This window comes from Antechinus flavipes, chromosome 2 (genome assembly GCF_016432865.1).
Source record: "Antechinus flavipes isolate AdamAnt ecotype Samford, QLD, Australia chromosome 2, AdamAnt_v2, whole genome shotgun sequence".
In the NCBI taxonomy this organism is placed as follows: domain Eukaryota; kingdom Metazoa; phylum Chordata; class Mammalia; order Dasyuromorphia; family Dasyuridae; genus Antechinus; species Antechinus flavipes.
In genome coordinates, this window is record NC_067399.1 from 318,895,866 (window position 1) to 318,922,632 (window position 26,767).

At 37.1% G+C, this 26,767-nt stretch overlaps 1 protein-coding gene across 1 annotated transcript in view; it reads left to right on the forward strand.

The window, feature by feature from the left end:
- LTBP2 (latent transforming growth factor beta binding protein 2) overlaps positions 1-26,767 on the forward strand; it is a 190,115-nt gene that overhangs the window by 120,069 nt on the left and 43,279 nt on the right. The window contains exons 9-11 of the mRNA XM_051977602.1: positions 6,216-6,290; positions 24,928-25,050; positions 25,731-25,895. Of these exons, the coding sequence (XP_051833562.1) occupies positions 6,216-6,290; positions 24,928-25,050; positions 25,731-25,895 (363 nt within the window). The remainder of the gene's footprint in view (positions 1-6,215; positions 6,291-24,927; positions 25,051-25,730; positions 25,896-26,767) is intronic.

The window sequence follows — 26,767 nt, forward strand, 5'->3', positions numbered from 1 at the left end:
TGTCTATGAAGCCAGATCAAAAGGACCTATTCCTCAAGCCCTTTCACTTTCTGTTTGACTTTGATTTAAAGTCATTATACTTTGCTTTGCTACTGCATCCTCAGAGTCAAGGCACTTTTCCATCTAACTTGTAACTGAAACTTTCCGCTATCAAAATGGGAGATCCTTGAGACCAGGAACTGTTTTGCTTTTCTATTTATATTCCCATCACTAAATACAGTGCTTTTCATTAAGTAAATATCATTGAGTGCTCTACTAATATGAGCTTGTATTTGCCACCTATTAAAATATCAAATTCAGTTTATTATTCATATTCTGCCTATTGGGGTATGTGTGTATGCATGATATACAAAAATATATGTGTATGTATGTTATGTAATTTTATATTCTATGATAATATATAACATTGTTACATAGTTATAATATATTTTATATAATGTTATATATTAATAATATGTATATATGTATACACTGCCTTAAAAAGATTCTGTCAGTAATAGACATCATGGAATAGTGGAGAGATCATTGGATGGAATTTTCAGTCCCTGCCACTAACTGGATGTGAAACTCTGAGTAAATTACTTCATATTTCTGGACCTCTTGTCTCCTCAGCTATAAACCAGTTTTTGTTTAGATCTTCTAACTCTAAAACTCTGTTAATCTGTTTTCTAAGCAACATTTGGTCATTAGGGGCTATCTTCTCCTAAGGCAAAGCTAGATGATCTTTTGATTGTAGTATGTTCATAGCTCTTTACCTAACTGAACCAAGCCCCTTTCTCTGACAAGAATTGTAGTGAATTCTGATAATTCAGAATTTTAATGAGAATAGTTCTGGTTTCTTCCTGTGATGTGTAGAAAAGTTTTGGGGAAGTCAAGTGAAAATAAGAACAAATATTGATATTATCTGCAATTATGACTCAGTTATTATTGAAGGGATGAACATTGGTATGTGCATTCTTGAGTGAATTTTTCTTATTGTATATTAAAGCTAAATAGGAACATCTATTCAATTGTTTATTGTTTGGAATTAGCTCCACCTCTTTTCCTTTCTCTTAGCTTGGATAATTGAGATTTAACTTTACATCTCTTCTATTTTTACTACCTCTTCCATTCCTCAAATCAACTCTGTTTGAATATTAAATTTTCTATTCAGTTCTGCTCTTTTCACCAGGAATTTGATTGCTCTGCCATTTCAAAATCTGGTTTGATTCATTGTTTTAAAGTTATTTGGAAGGGAATATTAGGAGAATCCAGCTGGATGGCTGCCCCTGATCCACCATCTTGACCGCTTCCATAATAGATTCTTTATAAATGTTCAATGAATGAATTATTGATTGAATTGAATATATCAATAATAATAACATGCATGAGCTTCCTAAGAGAGTATATACTATTTCTATATACTTCCCTTTACTCCTCTATTTTCCCCCTAAGGATTCTACTCAGTCTTGCTGGGTTAATTATTTTTGGTTGTAATCCTAGCTCCTTTGCCTTCCAGAACATTACATTCAAAGTCCTCCAATCCTTTAAAGTAGAAGCCATTAAATCTTGTATATTCCTGACTGTGGCTTCTCAATATTTGAATTAATTCTTTCTGGTTATTCAAAATATTTACTCTTTGATCTAGATGCTCTAAAATTTGGCTATAATGTTCGTGGAAGTTTTAATTTTAGGATCTCTTCCAGGAGGTGATTAGTGTGTTCTTTCAAGTTTAAGTTTTATACTCTGAATCTAAGATATCAGGGCAGTTTTCCTTGATAATTATCTTTGAAATATGATGTCTAAGCTCTTTCTTTGATCATGGCTTTCAGATAGTCCAAAGATTCTCAAATTATCGCTCCTCAATCTCTTTTTTAAGTTGGTTGTTTTTCCAATGAGATAATTTACATTTTCTTCAATTTTTTTCATTTTTAAATTTTGTTTTATTGTTTCTTGATGTCTCATGAAGCTATTAGCTTCTACTTGCCCAATTCTAATTTTTAAGGAATTATTTTCTTCAGAATGATTTCGCCTCTCTTTTTCCATCTGGACCATTCTGTTTTTTGTTTGTTTTGACCAAATTTTAGTGCCTCTTTTACCATTAGGCCAACTCTATTGTTAAAAGAATCATTTTATTCAATATTGTTTATGCTTCTTTTACCAAGCTGTTAATTCTCTTTTCATAATTTTCTTGTATCACTCTCATTTCTTTTCCCAGATTTTCCTCTACTGGTTTTATCCCTTTTTTTAACTCTTCCAAAACCCAATTAACATTTTTTTTCTTTGAAGTTGTTTTGTTTTGGTTTTTTGCTAGCTCTTTTTACATTGTTGTCTTCTTCTTAGTTTATGTCTTGGTCTTCCCTGGTACTACAGTAGTTTTTGGTAGTCAACTTCTTTTTGCTGTTGTTGTTGTTGACTCATTTTCCAAGATTTTTTCTTGACTTTGAATTTTATGTTAAAGTTAAGTTTTGTTCCTGATAAATATGGAAATGTGTTTAAAAGAATTGTACATATGTTTAATTAAAGCTTTTTATTTTCACAGCATATGAATAGATAATTTTCAGCATTCACCCCTGCAAAACTCTGAGTTCCAGATTTTCCCCTCCCTTCCTTCTACCCCTTTGCCTAGATGGCAAGTAATCCAATATATATCAAACATGTGTAATTGTTCCATATATATTTCCACAATTATCATGCTGCACAAGAAAAATCAGATCAAAAAGGGAAAAAATGAGAAAGAAAACAAAATGCAAGCAAACAACACAACAACAACAACAACAAAAGCAAAGCAAACACAACAAAAAGAGTGAAAATACTATGTTGTGATTCACACTTAGTTCCCACCTTCTCTCTGGGTGCAGAAGACTCTCTCCATCACAGGACCATTGGAACTGGCCTGAATCATCTCATTTTTGAAAAGATCTCTGTCCATCAGAATTGATCCTTCTGTAATCTTACTGTTACCATATATAATGATCTCCTGCTTCTATTTACTTAGCACCAGTTCATGAAAATCTCTCCAGATCTTTTTGAAATCATCCTGTTGATTGTTTCTTATAGAAAATAATATTCCATAACATTCATATACCATAACATATTCAACTATATTCCAACTGATAGGCATCCATTCAATTTCCAGTTTCTTACCACTATAAAAAGAGCTGCTTCAAACATTTTTGCACATGTGGACATCTTTTCCTCTTTTATAATCTTTTTGTGACACAGGCCCAGTAGAAACACAGTTGGATCAAAGGGTGTGCACAGTTTCATAGTGCTTTGGACATAAGAACTGCATATGTTTAACCTATATTAGATTATCTGCTGTCCAGGGGACGGGAGATGGGAGAGGGAAGAAAAAAAATTTGGAACACAAGGTTTTGCAAGAGTGAATGATAAAAATTATTTTTTCATGTAGTTGAAAAACAAAGTGTAATTATTACTATTAAAAATAAGTAAAGAAATAAAAACAAACTTCCACCCCTTTGCCTAGATGGCAAGTAATCCAATATATGTTAAACATGTGTAATTCTTCTATACATATTTCCACAATTATCATGCTTACCAAGAAAAATCAGATCAAAAAGTTAAAAATGAGAAAGAAAATAAAATGCAAGCAAATAACAACAAAAAGTGAAAATATTATATTTTGATACACACTCAATTCCTACTGTCCTCTCTCTGGGTGTAGATGGGTTTCTTCATCACAAAACCATTGGGTCTGGCCTGAATCTCCTCATTGTTGAAAAAAGCTATGTCCATAAGAATTGATCATCCTATAATCTTATTGTTGCTATGTACAATGATCTCCTGGTAATACTCACTTCACTTAGCATCAGTTCATATAAGTCTCTCCAGGCTTCTGTGAAATCATCCTGCTGACCATTTCTTACAGAACAATAATATTCCATAACACTCATATACCATAACTTATTCAGTAATTCTCCAACTGATGGGCAGCCATTTAGGGCTGCCACAAGCATTTTTTTGCACATATGGGTTCCTTGAATTAATGGATTACTGACAGCATTGAATATATGGTAATAATAACATACAGTTTCTTTGAACTTCCTAAAATAGTATACTATTTTTATGCACTTTACTTCGGGAAAAGATCACAGCTCCTTTCTCTCCTCATGATTCTTGTTTGAATGGCTACATGTGAAGAGTATCTAGTAGGAAGTGTGTGAGGGGGAAAAGGGTACATGGAATTCTATTAGCTGCTTTCCTATAGTGTACTGTTCCCTCTATCTCCACACTGTGAATAAGGTTAAAGTTATACTTCAGATGATATTATGCTGAGGGTTTTGATGCTGGCAGGGCATATTTAGTCTAAGCAAAACTGTCTTCAGCAGTATAGATTCTTTTGGGATCAGCGGGATCAGAAGCAAGGGGAAAGTCAGATGAGGCAGACTTTTACACAATTACAGAGAGGCAAGGGCCAGAGGCAAGACAGTTGTCCAAAGTCTAGAAGCAATATCACAATCAGCAATGTGAGAGACTGCTACTGTCCAAAGCACAAAATAGGAAGTGGTATTTAATAGAAAGGAGTTTAAGGAACTAGATATCCAAGAGTATTTGAGTTAAAAAAAAAAAAAAAAAAAGGATTGTTTAACCCAATTTGATTCACTCAGTGCAATGAATCTACTTATACCTTTTGAGTCATAACATTTCAATCTGACTCAGCCTTCTCTTTCTTTCTTCTATGAGTTCCAACTGTGGACAGCTCCTGGCCACTGCTGAAATTTCCTATATAAATCAAACAAGCATTTATTAAGTACATATTCTGTGCCAGAGACTGCATACTATGCCCTTGGGATTAAAATACAAAAGAGAAGACTTACATTCTACTGGGAAAGGGGAAGGGTAATGGAGATACAACATGTTCATAAATAAATAAATACAATCTATATACAAAATGAAAACAAAGTGAATGTAGAAGGAGTGAAACTAACATCTGGGAGAAGGGGGAAAACCTTCTTGAAAGAGAGGGTACTGGAATTGAATCTTGAAAAGAGGCAGAAGTTCCAAGAGATAGAGGTGAAGAGGGGATCATTTGAAGCCCAGAAGACAGCCTATTTGTAAAGGCACAGAGATGGTACCTGGAGTGAGGAACACATATCAAGAGTAGAGCACCTGTGCCAGTTTGGCTGGAAGGTAGAGATCATGAAGGGGAGGAATATAGATAGCAGAGAAAGGCAGGCTGAACCCAAATTGGAAAAGGCTTAAAAACCAAAATAAGAAGTTTATAATTTATCCTAAAGGCAATGGAATAATTGAATTTCTTTGAGTAGGAATGACAGTCAAATCTGTGATTTAAGAACGGCAATTTGGCAACATATGGAATATATTGGAACACTGAGAAATTGGATACAGAGAGACCAGTTAGGAGACTATTGAAAGAGTCATAGGGTCATACATCTAGAATGGTCCTCAAAGACATCCAATCCAACCCCTGCATTTTACAGTGGAGGAAACTGAGAACCAGGGAACCTAAATGAACTTCCCAGTTAATAACTATCAGAGCTAGGAATTTAATTTAATTTAATTTAATTAAGTCCAAGTCCTCTGAACCCTGGGAAAATTTTTTTCTCACAGTTCTATGCAGGTGAGGGGTGATGAGGGCCTAAGTTAAGGAAATTGTAATGTTCAGAAAGAAAAGGAAAAAGGTACAAGAGATATTGAGGGATAATTGACATTTGAGCAGATCTGGCAGTTGAGTAGTGATGAAGGAAGGGAGGGTTGAGGGTGAGTGAAGGATTAAATGTTGTACACTTAGGTAATTGGAAGAATAGTGATACTATCAACAAAAACAGAAAAGTTAGCAGAGGAGGTGAATTTTGACCAGGCATTCTTAATTCTTTTTGGAAATCTATGGATTGCTTCATAGGGATCCATGCTTTTAAATTCATAAAATATATTTAATTACAAAGAAAATAAATTATACTAAAATATAGTTATCAAAATATTTTAAAACCTATGACATTCAGACCCCCAAGTTAAGAACTTATAGTTTAGAAGAATACATAATTAATTCAATTTTTAACAAGTTTAATTTTTAACATGTTGAATTGGAGATAACTACCAGGTAGAGATGTCCAGCAGATAATCAGACTTGTGGGACCAAAGCTCAGAAGAGAAATACTATCTTAGAAATAGCTGAGTTTGTATTGTAATATTTATATAACATGAATTCAATGTTGAGTATTCTTAATTAAGCCTATTTTCTTGCTCCCCAGCTTCCCCAGTGATTGAAAATGGTCAAGTGGAATGTCCCCAAGGGTACAAGAGACTAAATCATACTCATTGTCAAGGTAAGGATGGACTAAAGTTCCAGGCTGTTGGAAGAAGGGGTATAAGAAGAAGACTGTTGAAAGCTGATGATATAGACACATTGACCTCATCTCCACAATGATATAACATGATACACTTTCTAGTAACTGGAAGACTTCCGGTATTGCTCCCCAAACCACAGCTGCTTTGGGGCCCTGTGGTATTATGATGGAATTCTGGTTATGGATTGAGGTGGGGAAGCAGTTCAGAGGAATGCAGGGGGTAACACTTAAAAATAAAAGAATTAAATCTACCTAAGGTTAAAATTGAAATATTCAGGCAAAAGGACAGGGTTTGAAAACAACAATCAGACAAGATATTTGCTGAATGATTTTCCCCAATCATCTGACAAGTAAAACTTTAGCTAGATTTAGGCATTCCCTATCTGTTCATGGACTGGGCTTTCTGGATCTAGATTTCTGCTCCCCAATGAAGATAAATAAATAGGTCAGAAGCTTTCTACTCTGTCAAGGAACAAAACATGGTTGTTAGATCATTCTTTCTATCATCCCCTGGTCTATAGCTGATGGGATAAGTACCGGGACTTTCCCCTAGCTTTTTAGATGGGTTCAATCCTCTGTTAGAAATGCTGCAAATGAACATAGTCCCAAAAAAAAAAAAAAAAAAAGCTACACATCTGGGATGGATGAGGGCTAAAGTGGGAACAAAATAAAAAGACCTGATCAGATCTAGAAAACAATGTCATTCCAAGAGACTAAAGTAAGAACTTGAGTGATTGGATGGGCTGGTGGGAGGCATCCTGAGGGTTCATATTTGAGTGACTACATGTGAAGAATATGTAGTAGTATGTGTGCATAAACGAAAGAGGTAAAGGAAATTGTATTAGTTGCTTTCCTATAAAAAGTAATTGGCTATGTTTTGCATGACCTCACACATAAAGTTAGTATTATACTGCTTGCCTTCTCGATGGGGAGAGGGAGGGAGAGGATTTGGAACTCAACATTCTTCTTTTTTTAATAATAGCTTTTTATTTTCAAAATACATGCAAAATTAGTTTTCAACATTCATGCAAAATGGAACTCAGAATTCTTAGGAAGTCAATGGGTAAACATGGTTAAGTGACTTGCCCAGGATCACACAGCTAATAAGTGGCTGAGGCTGATTTGAACTCAGCTCCTCCTGACTCCAGCACCAGTGCTCTCTCCACTGAACCTCCTTAATTTCCAGTTTTTGAGATATAAGTATTCATACTGAAAATTTAACAAGGTACCCATTGACTCCAACATATTCCTGCTGCACCTCCTAGAATATTGATAGCTAGTATTCGCACTGTGCTTTTAGGTTTACAAAACATTTTATGTGTTATCTTCTTTGATCTTAGTGTGCTAGAAAGTAGGTTCTATTATCTTAATTTTACAGATGAAGAAATTGAGACTGAGGAAGATAAGTAACTTACCTAGAATCACACAAATAGTATGTGACTGTTATGGGATTTGAAGTTCCATTTTCCTGGAATCTAATCCAGGATTCTTACATGCTATGTCACTTAGTTGCCCCGGAATGGTAAAGAAGAAGAGAGCAGAAGCTGTTTTTTTTTATCTGTGTACCCCAGAACCTATCACAGTAACTTGTATATAGTTATAGTTCAATTATATCTGACTCTTCATTACCTCATTTGGCATTTTCTTGGCAAAGTTACTGGACTGATAAGTTACAAGAAGAAATAGCATACTGGGGATGGGGAGGGTCAACCTCCCTCTGTCAGAATTAGATAAATTTAACCACAAAATAAATAATAAAGAAGTTAAGGAGATAATTAGAATTTTACTTTTTCTAATTCTAAATTAGAATTTAATTTTTCTAAAATTCTAGAAAAATTAGGTATGATAGACCTCTGGAGAAAACTGAATGGGGATTAGAAAGGAATATATCTTTTTTTCAGTATATTACATGCCACTTACACAAAAAATGACCATATATTAGAGCATAACTCACAATCAAATGCAGAAAGGCAGGAATAGCAAATACATCCTTTTTAGATAATGATACAATAAAAATTACATGTAGTAAAGGGCCATGGATAAATAGATAAAAAATTAATTGGAAACTAAATAATCTTTTTTTGAAAAGATACTGGACTAGTTTTTCATTTCTTTTTCCAACTCATTGATGAGGAAGCTGAGGCAAACAGAATTCAGTGACTTGTCCAGGGTCACACAGCTAGTCAGTATCTGAGGTCAGATTTAAACTTAGATTTTGATTCTAGGCTTGTTGCTCTATCTGCCTAGGTTGTCACCTAACTGCCCCATATAATATTCTAAATGTAATCTGACCAGGGCAAGAATATCATTGAACTATCATGCCCCTAGTCATAAATAGTATATCTCTCTTAACTCAAGAGGAATATACCTATACAAAAATAAGAGCTTTGTGAAATTAAATAAGATATATAAATGTCAACTATTATATATTTCAATATAAATTATATCGCTGAAATGCTGACTGTGAAATGTAAAAAAAAAAAAAAAAAAATGAAACTGGGAATGGAGAAAGGATAGCAAAACAGAGACCATGGCCTGAGTATGACTAGGTCTGTGGCAGACTGCTAAAGCTCTAAAGATAATGACTTGGTTTTCTTAGGCAAGGCAAAACTCACGGACAGGGAATTATATCCAATGTCCTATCTTTTCTTGATAGCTAAAAAAGTCCAGTGTTGGGGACCAGAGAAGTAGCTAAATGCCCAGTTGTATGCAGAAGAGTAGATGCTCCTTGAGAAAGGAATGGCTAGCCTGATGAACCAGTGAGAGTATATAAGGCTTTCATAGTTAGTAAGCTTCAAAGCAGCCTGGAGACTTTGGCACTGTGGGTTCTATCCTTGGCTCTGTCTCTGCCTCCCCACAAGGTTGGCACTCTTGCCTTGGCCTTGGTGCCCTGGAGGAGATTTCTTGGGCACATGTAGGATCTGGATCACCAACCCCTGGGGCTTTGTCTGAGACCCCAGATATGCCGCTGTGCGGGAAAGTAAACAGTCCCCACTTGGTAGTGCCTGGCAAAGGCACCAGGACTGATGGAAACCAGGTCCCTATTCAGCATGAAGCATTTGAGACCCCCTCTGCTGGCTGTGGGGCTGGGAAATGGAGTCTGAGAGAGAGAAGTGCCAAGAGACTGCTTTACATTAGAGGTTGGCTTGCATTCTTTTCCAGAACCAATGCAGCAGCACTAAGTGTTGACTGGTCCTGACCTCATGGATGTCCCCTGAAGTATAGGGTGGATATTTCTGGTTCTTCTCCTGAAGAGATTATTGTCTTACTGTCTATGGGGTGGCAGTAAGGGATAAGTGCATGACATTATCCCCATACAGTTTTGAGTCTCATATATTGACATCACAACCATGGGCAAAGTCCTGATTTGAGTGATGGGGGATGAGGTGGGAATAATATATTTCAAGAGAGGTAGGGCATCCTTTTTAAAAAAAGTTTATGATGGGAATTGCACATATTTAATCTATATCAGATTGCTATCTTAGGAGGGGGGAGGTAAGGGAGAGAGGGAAAAAATGTAGAGCACAGAATCTTACAAAAATGATTGTTGAAAACTATCTACAAATAAAATACTATTTGGGAAAAAATGCAACATAAATAAATAAATGAAGAGTTTATGATGAATGTAAAGAGCCATCAACAATAAAGGCAACACAATGAAATTACAAAGTAGACAACAAAATATTACATAGATCCTTTAGCATTCACCAGAAACAAGAAAATGAATGGAACAAAAGAAAACATGAATTTTCTCTGTCTCTTTTCATTTCCATATGAGGTTCTCCTAAGATATGTTGTTTTTTTTTAATGTATAGCTGTAGCCAATGTGTGCGGATGTGAATCCAGTTCTGCTAATCTCAATTTGCTTCATTTAATAGGATTATAGATTTAGAGCTGGAAACAATCTTAAGGCCATCTAGTCCAAAACCTTCATGTTTATAGATGAAAAAAAATAAAGTCTAGGAAAATCAAGTGATTTTGCCCAGTGTCACATAGAAAGAGTCAAGGGGTCCCATGTTCTTTGTATTGTACCTTACTGCCTTTCCAAATAAAACAAATAAACAGACTTATAACTACTCTTTGGTTCTTCCATTCAGTATTGATAAGTAGGCAGATAACTTCATCTTAAACCTCCCCTTTATAAGCACAATAGTTTTACTCTAGGATTACTCTGAGGATTATTTTCTCTCTTCCCCCCCCCCCTTTTGTTTTTCTCTTATTGTTAGTGTAGTGATTAAATGAAATTGTTTCATTCTGAAATGAAAAGAATTGGTGGAGAAAAAGCTTCTTGTAAGGACAGGATTCATATCAGACAAATACAAAAAGTTCTATGAAAGCAAAAATAGGTGAGTGTTGCAATAGTCAGGCAACAAGCATTTATTAAGTACCTACTATGTATCTGGTGCAATCAGCTGGTGCAGTGGATAGAGCGCTGAGCCTGGAGTCAGGAACTCATTTTCCTGAATTCAAATCCTGGCCTCAGACACTCCTAGGCAAGTCACTTAACTGAGTTTGCCTCAGTTTCCCAATTTGTAAAATGAGTTGGAGAAGGAAATGGCAACCCAATTCAACATCTTTGCCAAGAAAACTCCAGATGGAGTCATGAATAGTTAAACACTACTGAAAAAGGACTGAACAACTATACTAAATGCTGAGGATCCAAAAATAAAAAGGCAAAGATCAGTCCCTGCTCTGAGACTGGGAGGAAACAATTGCAAACAACTATGTATAAACAAGATATATACAGAATAAATTAGGATTAGTCTCAAAAATAAAGCATTAAGACTAAGAAAGGACTGGGAAAAGCTTGAAGGAAGTTAGGAAGTAAAGATGAGGAGAGAGAGAGTTCCAGTCATGAAAGACAGTGGCAGCAGTGAAAGAATGGGCTATTGGACCCCATCCTCAGGCTTTCTGAGCTAAGATAAGATCTATGGGATTGTAACAAAGGTAATGCTCTCACAGAAAGCAAGAAGCAAGGAGGACCAAGACTGAGAGGTGATGCCAATCCAGTCTTCCCCAAAGATGCTCCACCTCCACCTACATTGCAGAGATTTTTCTTATTGCTCTTGGCAATTTGGTCCTGACTACTGGACTTGGGTCCAATTCCATTTATACCCTTATCTATTTTGTAATAAATTTCTGCTTTCATTGGCAGCTTTGGCTGCTAACTGATGTACTAACTAGAATAACTGAGAAGCAAGTAGAATTCAAATGTTTCCAGAGAGTAGATTTCCACTTCTTTGGTGGAGGCTCAAGCCATGATGCTATTTTCAATTAAGTCTCCAAGACTGAACCTAATCTGTCTTTAGTTGACACATGGGTTGCATTAGCAAATGATTTATCTCACTCTGAGAAGTGTGAATTGTCTTAAGTACTTTTGAAAGGACTCAAAGACTTAGCTATTTTGGGAAGATTTCCTTGAAGTGGATATTTCTTTCTGCAAATTTTTTAAACTGGTAGATTTTCAAATGTGTATTGCTTGCCTCAAAAAAAAAATACTGAGTTTTATTGGGTAGATAATGAAGAAATTCATGCTTTTTAATTTTGTTTATGCTGTATTCCAGTTCTTTTAATTGTCCTTTGTCCCTGTTGAGAAGTTTAATATGATGACTTCTTTAGTAGATAATTTCAGTATTTTTTCTGATAGCTCAAATGTTTTTCCTTAACATTATAATTTTGGATTTCATATAGTAGTACTGAATCCAGAATCTGTCTTTGTCAGAGCCCTATGGATTTTTACCCTTTGTATATATCATAGCTCGTGTTGGCTAATTCTAGAATTTAGCATCTAGATTATTTATTTTCTCTATATTCTCTGGTATGTCAGCATTCCTAAGCTTGCTTGTGATCTATCTTTGAGATCTACAATATGATCCTGTATATTTCTCAATTCTTTGAATAATTCAATTATTTTCAGAAGTATTTGTCCCACTTGATCTGCGTTGCCCATTGTACAAATATTATATTTTCCACATTGGCTATTTTCTTTCTACATTATTTCCTCCCCATATTGTTAAAGTTGTTGTTTGTCATGTCTGGACACTTGGTGACTACATTTGGGGTTTTCTTGGCAAAGATACTGGAGTGGTTTGCTATTTCCATCTCCAGCTCATTTTTACTTATGAAGAAACAAACAAAAAAAAAAAAGATTAAGTGACTTGTCCAGGATCACACAGCAAATAAATGTCTAAAGCCATTTTTTTTAGCATCTTTTAATCATAACCTCAGTTTTTCTCATATTTTTTTTTACTTTAACCTCTTCTTTTACTTCAATTAATCACAAATAATAATTTTAAGGAAAAGATAAATTTAGTTTCTAGTGTTTTATATTCATTATTCCAATGGGACATCGAATTTGAAATATCTAACAAATAGTTTGTGATGTAGGATTGGAATTCTAAAGACAGCCAAGGTTTATATAGATAAATAGATTTTTTAATCACTTGCATAGAGATAATATGGATAAGATCTGCCAAGTGATAAAGCACAGAAAGTAAAGAGAAAAGCACCTAATGGGTTCTATAATATTTAGAATATATCTAGGATAGAGCCTTGGAGTACATCCATAGTTAGGGGATTTGACAAGAATAATGATTCAGCAAAGAAGGAATGGGCACACAGGGAGTAGAAGTAAGAGAGAGAACAAGAAACAAGACCAAGAAAACCTAGAGAGAAGAGAGAGTATCTTGGAGAAGATATCACATAAAATGTAGAGAGGTTAAAGTGGATGAGTTCTTTAAAAAAAAAGAAAAAAGAAAAGAAAATAGACTGAGAACAAGACATTAGATTTGGCCATGAAGAGATAATTGGTAACTTGGAGAAAGCCTAATTTTAGAGGGGCTTGTGATTTCCTTATTAATGTTTATATCTTGCTCATTTTCTTTGAATGTTCCATTTGGCTATTTGAGGATGCTTCTTTGAAATGTTATCCAGTGATCCTTAGTCCATGTGTGTTTCTTCTAATATATTAGATAATTCAGTTATTCCATGTTATTATTATTTTTTTAATTTTGCTGGTACTCATCTTCATTTTGCTCATTTTTTATTTTGATTGATTTTATTTTCAGATTTTTTCAGATCCATTCCTTTACCCCTGACCAATAATTTGACATTTCTATTGGTTGTTTTTTAAAGATGTGTCCAGGAACTGGACTTGCTTCAAGCATCTTATTCTATTATTTTCCAAATAGTTACGTAAACACATTGCCTGTATAACCTTGACTGAGTGACTTAATATCCCCAAGACTCAGTTTTTTTTTTTTTTAATCTGTAAATTTAAGGGATGGGATTAGATGGCCTCTGAAGTCAATTGTAGCCTTTAATCTATGATCTAGGTCTATTCGTCCTTTCTTACATCTTTTCTTTCCCCCCTTCCTTCTTTTCTTCCTTCTTTCCTTCCTTCTCTATTTCCCTCCCTCCTTCCTTTCTTCTTTTACCCCCTCCCTCCCTATTTTTTCTTTGTTCTTCATTTCTTCCTTCCATTCTTTTAAAAATATTATTCTTTTTTTTCAGCAATATCACTTTTCATTGACTATACTTCCTCAATAAAAGATTCTCCCCATAACAAAAAAGTATAGTAAAGTAAAACAAACCAATTCATTGTCGATATCAGTTAATATATCTTCTTTCCCACTTATAGCCTATCATCTCTTTGAGGAGAACAATATGTTTCAACCATTGGCCTTTTAGAGTTAAGATTGCAAGATTGCTCATTGCATTGATCAAAAATCTTAACTTTCAAAAAAATTTCCCCTTCTACATTATTGTGGTCATCATTGAAATTGTGTGTATTTTAGGATTACTGGCTAACTGGAGCACATCCAAGCAGGGTGGGGTAACTGAGTGAGTGAGAGGTCTTAAAACTATGTCATATGAGGAACGGTGCAAGGAATTGGTCATGTTTGTTTTGTTTTCTCCCTGAGTATTCCAAACTTAATAATCATTAACAGAAACAAACAGGAATAAAAGATGAACCATAAATATCACTATTTATCATTTATTTTTGAATGTGTATATTAATGTTGGTATGACATTGACAAAAATGAACTGTTTGCTTCAATGTCCCCTTCTGAACTCATTTTCTTCTACATGTTTTTCCAGATTTTGTTGCTTTTATTTTTTTTTTTCTACATAGTCAGTATAGTCAGTGTGTATATTGTTGTTTTAATTCTGCTTTCTTCACTCTGTATCACTTCATATAAGCCTTCAGAACTAGGAATGTTTAGTCTAGAGAAGAAAAGATTAAAGGGAGATATGATAATTGCTTTCAAATATTTGAAGGTCTATCATGAAAGAAAAGGGAATGAGTTTGTTCTTTGTTGCCCTCAAGAGAAGAACTAAGGCCATTGGAGAGAAATTATAGGGAGTCAGGTTTTGGCTCAAAATAAATTAAATATAAATAATTAAAGCTGACAGCGGAAGGCTACTGAATGAAGTAGTGAGTTCCCTCTTACTAGAGGTGATTTTTAACAAGGAAGGGGGAGGAAATGGTGGCCTAATGAATAGTGCTAGAAGTCAAAACTTAAATTCAAATCCTGCCTCAATCTCTTACTAGCTATGTGATCCTGGACAAATGACTTAACTTCTCTGTTTCTTCATCTGTAAAATCAGGATAATTATAACATCTACCTCAAAGATTTATTATGAGAATTAAATGAGGAACAGCTAGGTGGTGCAGTGGATAGAGTACAAGCCCTGAAGTCAGGAGGATCTGAGTTCAAATATAGCCTCAGAAACTTAACACTTTTTAGCTGTGTGACCCTGGGCAAGTCACTTAATTCCAATTGCCTCAGCCAAAATAAAGAGAGAGAGAGAGAGAGAGAGAGAGAGAGAGAGAGAAAGAGAAAGAATATTAAATGAAATAGCATGTAAAATATCTTGCAAATCTTCAAGCACTATATAAATACTAGATATTATTGTTATTATAAACCCCCCCTTCCCCCAATCAGGATAAGTCCATCATAATCATTTACTGAGTTCTTACCCATATATCAGGCAGTGTGCTGAGGATGTTGACTGGGACTATTGTGTGGGTGGAAGATGCCCCCTCTAGTTCTGTAATCCTAAAACAGGATACTGGAAAAAATTTTTGAGCACCAGTAAATATTGGAATAATTGTATAGTTTCCTAAGATGCACATATTGAAGAAAAGAATTCAACTAAATATATAAGTTCTTAAAATTTATAAAGTAAGAAAGTGAAGCATTCAGGGTCAGCTGGAAAGAAGTTGATCAAGATTATGTAGAAAAACGACAGGAGTCAAGAGGATTCATTTTCCTGAGTTCAAATTGTGAGGGATGTAGAAGACCCTTACCCAGAATGATTACTCAGAGATCACTCAGTAGAAGGCAGAAAAGTTGTTTATTAAAAATCCCCAGAGGATGAGCCATCCCATCATGAGATAAGAAAGAGAAAGCTTGCGGTAGGAGGGCTAAAGAAGTAGTAAAGATACATAGCTTTTATACAAGAAATTAATCACAAGTAAGAGAGCATTGAGAAGGGGAGGGGAGGCATCTAATTGGTTGTTGCTATTTGGAGAAATTGGAATGGAAGGTTTCTGTTTCCCTGAAATCCCCTTATTTCTAGGAAACAGAAAATCAGGCCTTTAGGCTTAATCAAGCAGATTGTGATCAAGCTAATAGATTAAATATCGATAAATATCAAATATTGATAAATGTTATCAGCTCAGGTTAAATAAATATGTTTATAGGCCAAAGTCAAGTAAATATGAGCTTGAACATATTAATAATACAGGTCATAGGGGAAACACAGAAATAATGAAAATAAAATACAGTAAAAGAATTCATACATTCCTGTTATTTCTTCACCTTATCTTTCTCTATTCCATACAAAATCCAGCCTCAGGCATTTACTAGCTGTGTGACTCTAGGCCAGTCATTTGCCTCTGTTTGCCTCAGTTCATTATCTGTAAAATGAGCTGGAGAAGAAAATAGCAAACCATTCCAGTATCTCTGCCAGAAAAACTCCAAATGCAGACATGACTGAAATTACTGGACAACAACAACATGGCAGAAAGGATTTGGGTAAGCAACAAGCAAGAATTTCCCAACAGGCAGGACTAGACAAGTATTAAAGTAGGTTTGGTGGAGGAACCTGGACAATGTTCTTTAGAAAGTTTCAAGTATAGGACATTTAGGACTGATCTTCTTGCATACAGTAGGTGCTGAATAGTTTAATTATATATATATATATATAGTTTAATTATAACTAAGCCAGTAAGAAGTGAATAAGCATTATTTGTGCCAGCCACATGCTAAATGCTTTACAAATCGTATCTCATTTGATCTTTACAACAATCCTGCAAGATAGGTGCTATCAGTATTACATTTTATAGGAGGAAACTGAGGCAGACAAACACTAAGTGGCTTTCCCAAGATTATACAGCTAGCATCTGGGACAAATTTAAATTCAGGTCAGTCTGATTCCAGAACCAGAACCAATTCCAGAACCAATAACATTTGTTGGTGGGGAGAGTGCAAAAGCAGAGATTTGGGGAGACTTGGAGCCTGGTAGGAATTAGAAGGGTCAAATCAGGGAAGAACTGACCTGAAATGGTGTGGGGGTGTGTGTGGGTGTGTGAATACTATCTGTTGTTCAATGTGTACAACTCTTTGAATTCCCATTTAGAGTTTTCTTGGCAAAGACACTGGAGTGGTGTATCATTTCCTTTTCCAGATGAGGAAACTGAGGCAAACGGGGTGAAGTGGTTTGCCCACTGTTGCACAGCCAGGAAGTGTCTGAGGCCAGATTTTAACTTAGGAGGATGAATCTTCCTGACTCCAGGTTCTGCACTCTATCCACTATGCTATTAAGCCATCCTTATCTGTTTGCTTCCTATTTTGACACATTATCATTACTAAGCTCAGTTGTTTCTAAATGTTAATAGTATTCCTTCTAAATTTTGGTAAATTTGGGATAAAGCTCTATTTTGCTTCCCACCGATCCCCATTAATACTGCTTCAGTGCTTAATAAATGTTTGTTGACTGAAAATGAATGTATGCTTGGATTTAGAGGTATTGATTGATTCCATGGAAATTTTTTTTTCACTTTGAAAATGGGACAATGAATCAAGATTAGCAACCACTGATATAGACAATACATCCACTGGTAGGACACACCACTTACACCATTCATTTCCATTCAGTAAGCATTTGTTAAGCACCAAAACTATAACTAGTGAGGGAGAGGGGAAAGTGGAGCTTTGTCCCAGGATGTCAAAATTCAGAATATGCTGTTAGTTCTTTAACATTCTAGAAACAACTGAGCTTATAAGGATACTCCAATTTCTGTTGGAGACCTTTCCCTGCTTCTCCCCATTGCTAATGCCTTCCCTCTGAGAATATCTCCAGTTCTCCCTACATATATCTTGTTATATAAATGCTTGTTTGCATATTGTCTCCTTCAGTGTAGCATGTGATCTTCATAAGGGCAGGGCCTATTTTTACACTTGTATCCTCAAGACTTAGTCCAGTCCCTAGCACACAGTCGGTGCTTAATAAATGCTTATTGACTGACTACAGACTAACCAAGTTGAATCATTAATAGCTGTGGATAAACTAAAATTTAGAAGGGATACATTAGGATTTATATTTCAGCTGCCTAGAAATCACAGAGTTTAAGAATGATGTGTTAAAACAGGATGCATACAGATAGCCAGCCACAGAGTGGCTAGATGGAATGTAGATAGAGTATGGGCCTGGAATCAGGAAGATTCATCTTCCTGAATTTAAATCTGATCTCAGACATTTACTAGCACCTCTGGTGCGAGGGCTTGCCCTTTTCAGGGCTGCTTATCCACCTCTGATGCCCACCTGGCACTCAGCACTCATCTATGTCTCCAAGAACCTATAGTATACCCAGCAAAACATCTGGGCAGATGGTCTAAAGTAGTTGAGGGTAACCAATAGGTCTCAACCATTGGTGAGTTGGGGAATGTCTGCTCCAAGCATGCCAAGACTTCCCCCAAAGCAGAATGGACAGATGAGAATGTTTTGTCCCAGTGGCCATGGAGGCAGCTGAACATGTGCTGTAGAGCACTAAGAACTTGGTCGGACCTTTGGTATACCAAGATTATCTACTGCATCCTGGCCATTGCCAGGTGTCTTGCCTTCTGTCCTGCTACGGAATTTCAATGGCTCTGGAAGAGAGAGTGAGACTCAAGACTTTGTGCAACTCTGCCTCACTTAAATCTGATTCACAAGTGAGTCAAGCTATCACACTGTGAGATCGGTCATCTTTAAAAATGATAAAAATTATATAAATGATAAAAAAAAATACTCTATCCATTAGACCGTGTAGACACTTTCTAATTACTTCTAATAACAGAGAACTCACCACTTCATTCAATAGACTTTTTTTGTCAGGTAACTCTGTTAGAATGTTCTTTATATTTTGCCAAAATCTGACTGCCTATTATTGCTATTCACTGGTCCTAGTCCTACCTTTGTTTGTTTACATTAAATGAGGCAGACCTCTTACAATAGCTCTCCATTAAACCAATAAACCAATTCTTATATTGGATGACTTCAGGAGTATCCTTCTAGGTTTAGGATTTTTCATTTCTATGAATTGCAAGAGCAGGTTGGAGGTCTGGCAGAGGCTTTGTGGTAACTAGCCTATTTTATCTTTGGGGTTGCCAAGCCACAAAGAAATGTTGGACTGTGGGTGGGCAGTGGGAGGAATGAAAAGGATATAGAGTACAGTAGAAGATATGGCTGGAACTTTGTCAGTCACTAAACATTTATTAAGCACCTATTATGTGCTTATTATGTGTTGGAAAATTTAGAAGTCAAGGAGAAGAGCAAGCTTAGTGGCTATATATATGGCTGGAGGAGTGTTACTTTGACACAAGAGGAGAATGGAACTGGTAGTTTTTAAGGAGTGGGAGGGGAGGGAGAAAGAGAGGAAAAGGGAGAGAGGGAAGGAGGGAGGGAGAAAGAGAGAAAGGGAGAGGGAGAAGAAGAAAAGAAAAAAAGGAAAGGGAGAGGGACAAAGAGAGAGAGAGAGAGGGAGAGGGAAAGGGAGAAAAAGGGAGAGGGAAAGGGAAGGAGGAAAAGGGAGGTGGGAGGAACAGGGAGAAAGAGACAGGGATAGTGATAGAGAGGGAGAAAAATGAGAGCTAATTAATGGGAATTCTGAGCCCTGGCAGGGAAGTAATCCAAGAGGCCTGCAACCCACTTTGGATGTCAATTGAGACTGTCTACTAGACGCAAAAGGCTGGAATTCACCAAAAAAAAAAAAAAATACTGCTTGAGGATTTTGCTCTTGAAAGAAGTTAAATACTGATGAACCTATTCCTCCTTCCCTATCCCAAAGTCAGGGCAGCTAGGAAGCACAGTGGATAGAATGCAGGACCTGGAGTCAGAAAGACTCTTCAAAAGTCCAGATACTTCTTAGCAGTATGACCCTGAGCAAGTTACTTTATCCTATTTATCTCAGTTTCCTCATCTGTAAAATCATCTGAGAAGGAAATGACAAATCACTCCATGATTTTTTGCCAAGAAACCGCTAAAATGGGGGTTTTGTTGCTCAGTTATGTCCATCTCTAGAGATGTCTAGAGACATTACTGAGCAACAAAAACAAATCCCAAATTCAGAATTACCTGGAAAGCAAACAAGCACTTAGATAGTGGCCTTTTTTTTGTTGTTGTTAAACATTTGGGGAAAAAGAAGGAGAATGGGATCCTTAATAAGCCTGGTCTCCTGGAAACTTATCCAGCTTAATAAATGATAGTCCTTCCAAAGACACCAAAGATGCTGAATCTGTGCTTCCAAATGCTTCCTCTTCCCTTTATTTTTCTTTTCCCTTCTTTCCTTCCTCTCTTCTTCTAAGACCCAGCTCCACATGACCCATATAGGTCAAGACCTTATATATGGGATCTCATAAATGAGTATGGGGATATGAAATTAGTAAATGTTTGATATGTTTGCTTATTTTATATATCTGTATACCCGGGTCACATGAAAACTTCTTGGGTGAAAAGAGGCTGCAGAAAAAGTTTAAAAAGCCCTGTTCTAAGGAGATACTAATTAAGATATAAATAATGAAACTTTATGCCTGCTCGCATGCAGCTTATAATCTAGTAGAAAAAATAGAACACAACACATTCAGAGAGATATATGATCATACAATTAATATGCAATAATTCTTGAATAAGTCAAATGAAAAATAGAATACAAGAGCATCAGACATCTACAAAATGTCCTGTGAGGTTGAAGAAAGGATAGCAATTTTTCAGCCAAGGAGAAATGGAGAAGCCTTCTGTAGGAGGTGGCAGTTGCTCTAGGTACTAAAGGATGGGTAGGATTTCAAAAGGTATGAGCATGAGGAAGGCAGAGGCATAGAGATGGCCTTGCTTTTTTCTCAACTCCCCCAGATAATCCAGGCTACTAGGTAACACTCCCTTGAGAAAAGCTACCTTTCTCACATGGGACAAATTCTACAGGACAATTGTCAATCTGAGCAGGAGGAAGGGACTCCCTTCCTTTCTGCATCCCTGGGACCAGCTACATTCCCATCAGGACTTGTCTCTGACAAGTCCTGTGTCTGTGGCACCCCCCAGGGCCTCCACCTCCTTTCAGTGGATCCAGCCAAGCAGCTGGTTTTCCTTAGTGCCCTAGCCAGGTCATCTTTCAACCCTCGTCCTTGCGCTTGATGCCAAATGCTCTAAAGCACATATTTGGCAAGGAGTCTGTGGGCAGGGCCTGGGCAGGTGGCTCTGATTAAGTCTGGCTGGCTCCTATTAACAGCTTATCTGCTTAAAACATTAGTAAGGTCTCTTTGGAACCATTGAGGACAGTTCCCTTCTCTTTATATTCCCCTCTGCTCCCAGCTCTCTATAGCAAAGACCTCTTGAAAAATCTTTGCCATCATAATCACCATCAACTGGAAATGTGTTAGATCCCTCTCTGTGGGAGATGTTCTAGCTCTTTACCAAGAAGACTCCCTGTCCTCTTGGAGTCTACAATCTAAGACTAATGGCCCTGCTACAGAAGAACCTGGAAAAGATTATGGGGGACTTTTAGACCCATACTACCTGTGAGCTCCACTCCTCATAAGCCATGCTGAATTTAAAGAAGTGGGTGCATGGAAACATGAGGGCAGTAGAGATTCCATATAAGGTCTGGTGGACAGCAAATTTTCTTCTTCATAGATAAATATGCAAAAAGAGGCAATATACTGTAAAGGAAAGATTTTGGATAGAAGCACTGACTGGAGAGAAGTCCATTAAAGGCTTCTGCACTTGGATTAAAAAACTTTAAGTTCTGTTATGTAATCCTGGGTCATTCCACTTAAAATTCTGTGCCTCAGTGTCATTATCTGTAAAATGGGGAAATTAGTACCTACTTCATAAAGTTTTGTGAAGATCAAGTAAATAAGTTAAATATTTTGTAAGCCTTTGTAAATGTTAACTACTAATTCTTCATTCACTATTCATATAGCTATAAGACTAATATATAGTGTTAGCTATAAATATAAATGTTATTTATCATTATATTATAATTATATATTTATATGTGTAATATATAATTATAATAATTATTAATTTTAATTAATTTTTGTTATAAAAAGAACTTTCCAATTATATAAGTTATGTGTGTGTGTATGTATGTGTATATAAATATACATACATCGAGATGGGGTTCTCCTTACTCTTTGAATCATAGAACCTACATAGAACCAGGTTGCAGCTGGTTGCTCTGCTCCTCCACCCTATCTTTTTTGGAGCTCTTTGGAGAATCTGGGGAGGTAATTTGCATAACCCAGTCCAACTGCCCCCGAGGAAGACAGGAGAGGGAAAGAAAAATGGAGAGAGAGTAGGAGTGTCCTTCAGAACTTCTAAACTGTGTGGGGGATGCTGATATGAGTAGAAGGCATACTACCATGATGCTGGGAGAGGGAGGAGGCAAATAGGACTGACTCAGCATTAACCAACTTAGAGTGAAACACAAATGGTTTAGTGCAGGAAGGAGGCATGCCCTTAGCCAGCTGCAGAGACTTTGACGGGAGAGTGAGTTTGTGGATTCAAATGGTAAAGCACATACATACATACACACACACACACACACACACACACACACACACACACACTCTTTCAAAAAGTTGGAGGTGCTCTCTCCTGAAAATAGAAAACTCTCTTTATCATGACTTGAGAGATGGTCCCCTGGAGAGAAGATATGGAGCACCATCTGTTGGAAGAGAGATGAATTTCATGGAGCAACTGAGGAAGGGATAAGCAATAATAGCATCTTGTGAGAGTGCCAGTCACTGGGGAGGGCTCTGGATGGCAGTGACAATGGAAGGGGCATAATGCCTTGAGAACAGCAGAGAAAAACTGCAGTGAAGAAGGGAAATATGGTACTTTAACATATTTAACATGTATTGGTCTACCTGCCATCTGGGGAAGGGGGGGGAGGGGGAGAAAGAGGGGAAAAGTTGGAACAAAAGGTTTTGCAGTTGTCAATGCTGAAAAATTACCCATGCATATATCTTGTAAATAAAAAGCTATAATTAATTTTTAAAACTCTAAAAAAAAAAAAAGAAGAAGGGAAATATGGGATCAGAGAATGTGAGGTAGAGTACTAATAAGCAGTAAGCCAGAGAGATGTCTATTAAAAATAACATGGTACACACAATAGAGCAACACCAATGTGGAGGAACAAACTCTGGCCTTCTGCTGGAGTGGCACCAGTACCCTAAGTTACAAAATCAGTGTTACAAAGGTTTCTTCATTAACTAAGATGCAAATTTTTTCTGTGTCCTTTAATGCTGAAATAAAATTGTTCTTTCTTTCTCTCTATCTCCCTCCCTGTCCCTTTCCTTCTCCCTCTCCCTCCTTTCTTCCCTTCTCTCTCCCTCCCTGTCTTTCCCTCCCTTCTTCTTCTTAATTTAATTCTTCTTAAATTAGATTAGATTAAAGAAAGCTGATTCCTTAGAGATATTTTTAAGAATAGGGAACATACCAGAGGTGCTCCAGAACCAACCCCAATAGTTTGATTGTAAATCAGTAAATTATAAACCAGGGCATGATTCATTGTTTTGTTGGTTGTCTAGAGCTGAGAAAGCAATTAATAATGTGGATTAAACTTAAAAATGTGGCCAAGATACTTTCTCTAGTTCCACAACCTTCCCTCTCCCAAGCTGGTTATTAAACATTTTATCAGCACATCACTAGCATACCCATTGTTCGTGGATATTTTAGGCACATCGTACCTGAAAATAGAATGACAAACTAGAAGATCTGACTTCTTACTGTCAAGAAGAAAGGAAAAAAGGCTGGGCATAGGGGCCACAGAGCTATTGCTGCTGCAGGAATGTCTATAAAGAGCACCAATTGATTACAATCCTACAGGGAATCATTAGAGAGATTCAGGCAGATTTATTGCTGATGTTTGTGCCAAAATGTGGTATATATGAGGTCAAAATTGGCATAAAGAGTACTACAGTTAGCACTTGGTAGAGGAGTACATAAGTGAACTATACATTTTGACACTTAGTATAGAGAAATGGGAAAACTTAGAAAATAGAGACAACTTGATGCACAATGGCTATAGACCCCAGGAAGATTTGAATTTAAATCCAGCCTTAGGTATTAACTAGCTATGTGACTCCAGATGAATCGGCCTCTGCCTCAGTTTCCTAATCTATAAAATAGGGATAATAAATAACACCTACTTTCCAAGGTCATTGTGAGGATCAAATAATGTGATAATAATTGTAAAGTGCTTAAAAGAGTGCCTGACACACCGTGAGCACTACATAAATGTCAGCCATTATCATTATTTTTATTTTGAATAGCCTTTGCCTTACATCACCTTTTCCCATATGATGATCAAAGTGTGTTTATATGTGTATGTGTATGTACGTGTGGTTCGTGTTTCATTGTAGGAAGCTGGCAATTATAAGTATTTGCCTAAGTCAAAAGTTGCAAGGTGGTTGCTAGCACTGGCCTCCCTAATGTAATTCAGCATAGAATAAGCAACAAAGAGAGCTGAAAAATCATGTTCTGTCTAACAGCTTACCTGACAGAGGGATACAACTGAGGCTGCTCTCTTCCTCATCTTGGGAAGAGCCAGGGGGGGCAGGTCAAGAGAAAGGTTGTAACTAAGGGTGTTAAATCATCTACTCTCTAGCTCTCATTTTGTTCTCTCCTGTGCTTAGTTCTATCATCACTGTTGTAACCCTCCAGCTCGGCTTCTCCTATCAGTCAGCTGAGGTCCATGCTAATCGGACCTTGTTAATATTTTTTCTCCTCAAACAAGCAAAACTAGGAATACCAGGAATTGTACACAATAACAGCAAGAATGTGAGATGATTAACTATGAAAAAAATTAGTTCTTCTGAGTGGTTCAGTGATCCAAGGCAATCCCAATAGACTCTGGACAGAAAATGCCATCTGCATCCAGAAAAAGAACTATGGAGATCGAATGTAACTTAATACATAAATGTTCACTTCTTTTTTTTTTTTTTTAATCTCTCCCCTGGTTTTTCCCTTTTGCTCTGATTTTTCTCTCCCAACATAATTCATAAAGCAATGTGTATAAAAAATAAATACACTTACTAGAAAAAAATTTTTTTTGCCTCTGATCTTACAGATATCAATGAATGTCTTCTGCTGGGATTGTGCAAAGATGCTGAGTGTGTGAATACCCGGGGCAGCTATCTCTGCACCTGCAAGCCGGGCAACATGTTGGACCCATCTCGAAGCCACTGTGTGTGTAAGTGCCCTCAGCTGAAGGAGGGGGCATGGTGCTCTCTCAGAACACAGAGACTAGCAACATCCCCACATCATTGTTTCCTCTAGTGCATATGAACTCTTAATTTTGTGTCTCTGTAACTGCATTCTTCTGTTTACTTATGTTTCAGTGTGTGAATCTGTGTGCACATTGTCTCCCTGCTCTTCATATGTGGGAGCATGCACATGCAAACATTTACATATATTCTTGTGTGGCCATTTGTAGTGACTTGGGGGGTAGGAGGGAATTGCCGGTTGGGATTACACTATATTCAAGGTATCAACCAGACAGAAGAGCAGTATCAACTAGCCTGGATGGGACTTCTTTCTCAAAAGTGGAAAGGAGCCAAATAAAACAGGATAATGTTGCCCTCTTTTGGTGTTGTCAGAGACAGTTATATAAGCCTGGTCTAGTTTCCCCCCTGAAAACCAGCCAAACTCCAAATGACTCAATGTAAAATTACTCAAAAGCTCTCTTCTACTCCCTATGAATACCTTCCCTCATCACAAAATTGATTAATTAATTAATTGATCCTATGATTTGCCAAGCAAAAGAATTCCTTTGACCTTTTATCATCTGGTAGAGAGATGCGAGTGGGGGATCACCATCTTCATTTCTCCAATGTGTTAATTTGAGGCAAATTAATTCCTTCTCTGTTCTAGCTGATAAAGCTGTGTCCATGGAGCAAGGGCTGTGCTTCCGATCAGCAGGGACGGGCACATGTACACTGCCCCTAGCCCAGAGGATCACCAAGCAGATTTGCTGCTGCAGCCGGGTTGGAAAAGGATGGGGGAAGAAGTGTGAGAAGTGTCCCCTGCCTGGCTCAGGTAACCAACTCCCTGTCCATTCCCTATACTCCCTATCTTCTCTCTCCACTCCACCTGAACATCCACCAGCTCTAGCTTCAAACAAAGGAGGGGGACACTTCTTGAGAAGGATAACAATATCCTTCCTCAGAAAGAGAAGGAAGGAAAGGAAGGAAAGGAGGGAAAGAAAGGAAAGAAAGGAAGGAAGGAGATAGGGAAGGAGAGAGGGATTATTACTTATTATGTGGCAGGCACCATGCTAATTTGATCCTCACAACAAGATATTATTATATTAGTTGAGGAAACCAAGATAGACATAACTTAAATGACTTGCCTAGAGTCACACAGCTAGCATCTGAGGCCAGATTTGAACACGAGTGTTTCAGACTGGACCTGGGTCCAGCACTAGAAACACCCAACAGCTCCTTAAGTCCCTGAGACTCACCCAATCCCACAGGTAATAACTGTCAGAGCTGAGGTTCTGACTCGGGTTCCATCACTTCACTTTCAAAGAAAGAGTTCTGTAATCTTTCCACTGTGCCACGCTTGTTCCTTTGCTTCTGCTTTCTAGGGCAGGAGGGAGGAAATGGAATGAATTCCTAAGAATCAGGAGGTAGAGTAACCCTCAAGGTATAGAGGTTGACTTAATGGTAGATGTGGGCGTAGTTTGCTATGACTTTGATTGAATCTACCGGAATTTGGGTTAAGTAGGTAGAGGAAGAGATTTCCAAGGAAGACACTGCTAGGATGGAGATTCAGTTAGTCCGGAATAGATCTAATTACAAGACAAAAGACTGGCCTTTAGGCAAGTTTCTCTAGAATGCTGGTGCAGGGTGAAGTTACTCAGGTAAGGAGTTTGAACTTGCCACCTTCAATCTTAAAAATAGAATTAA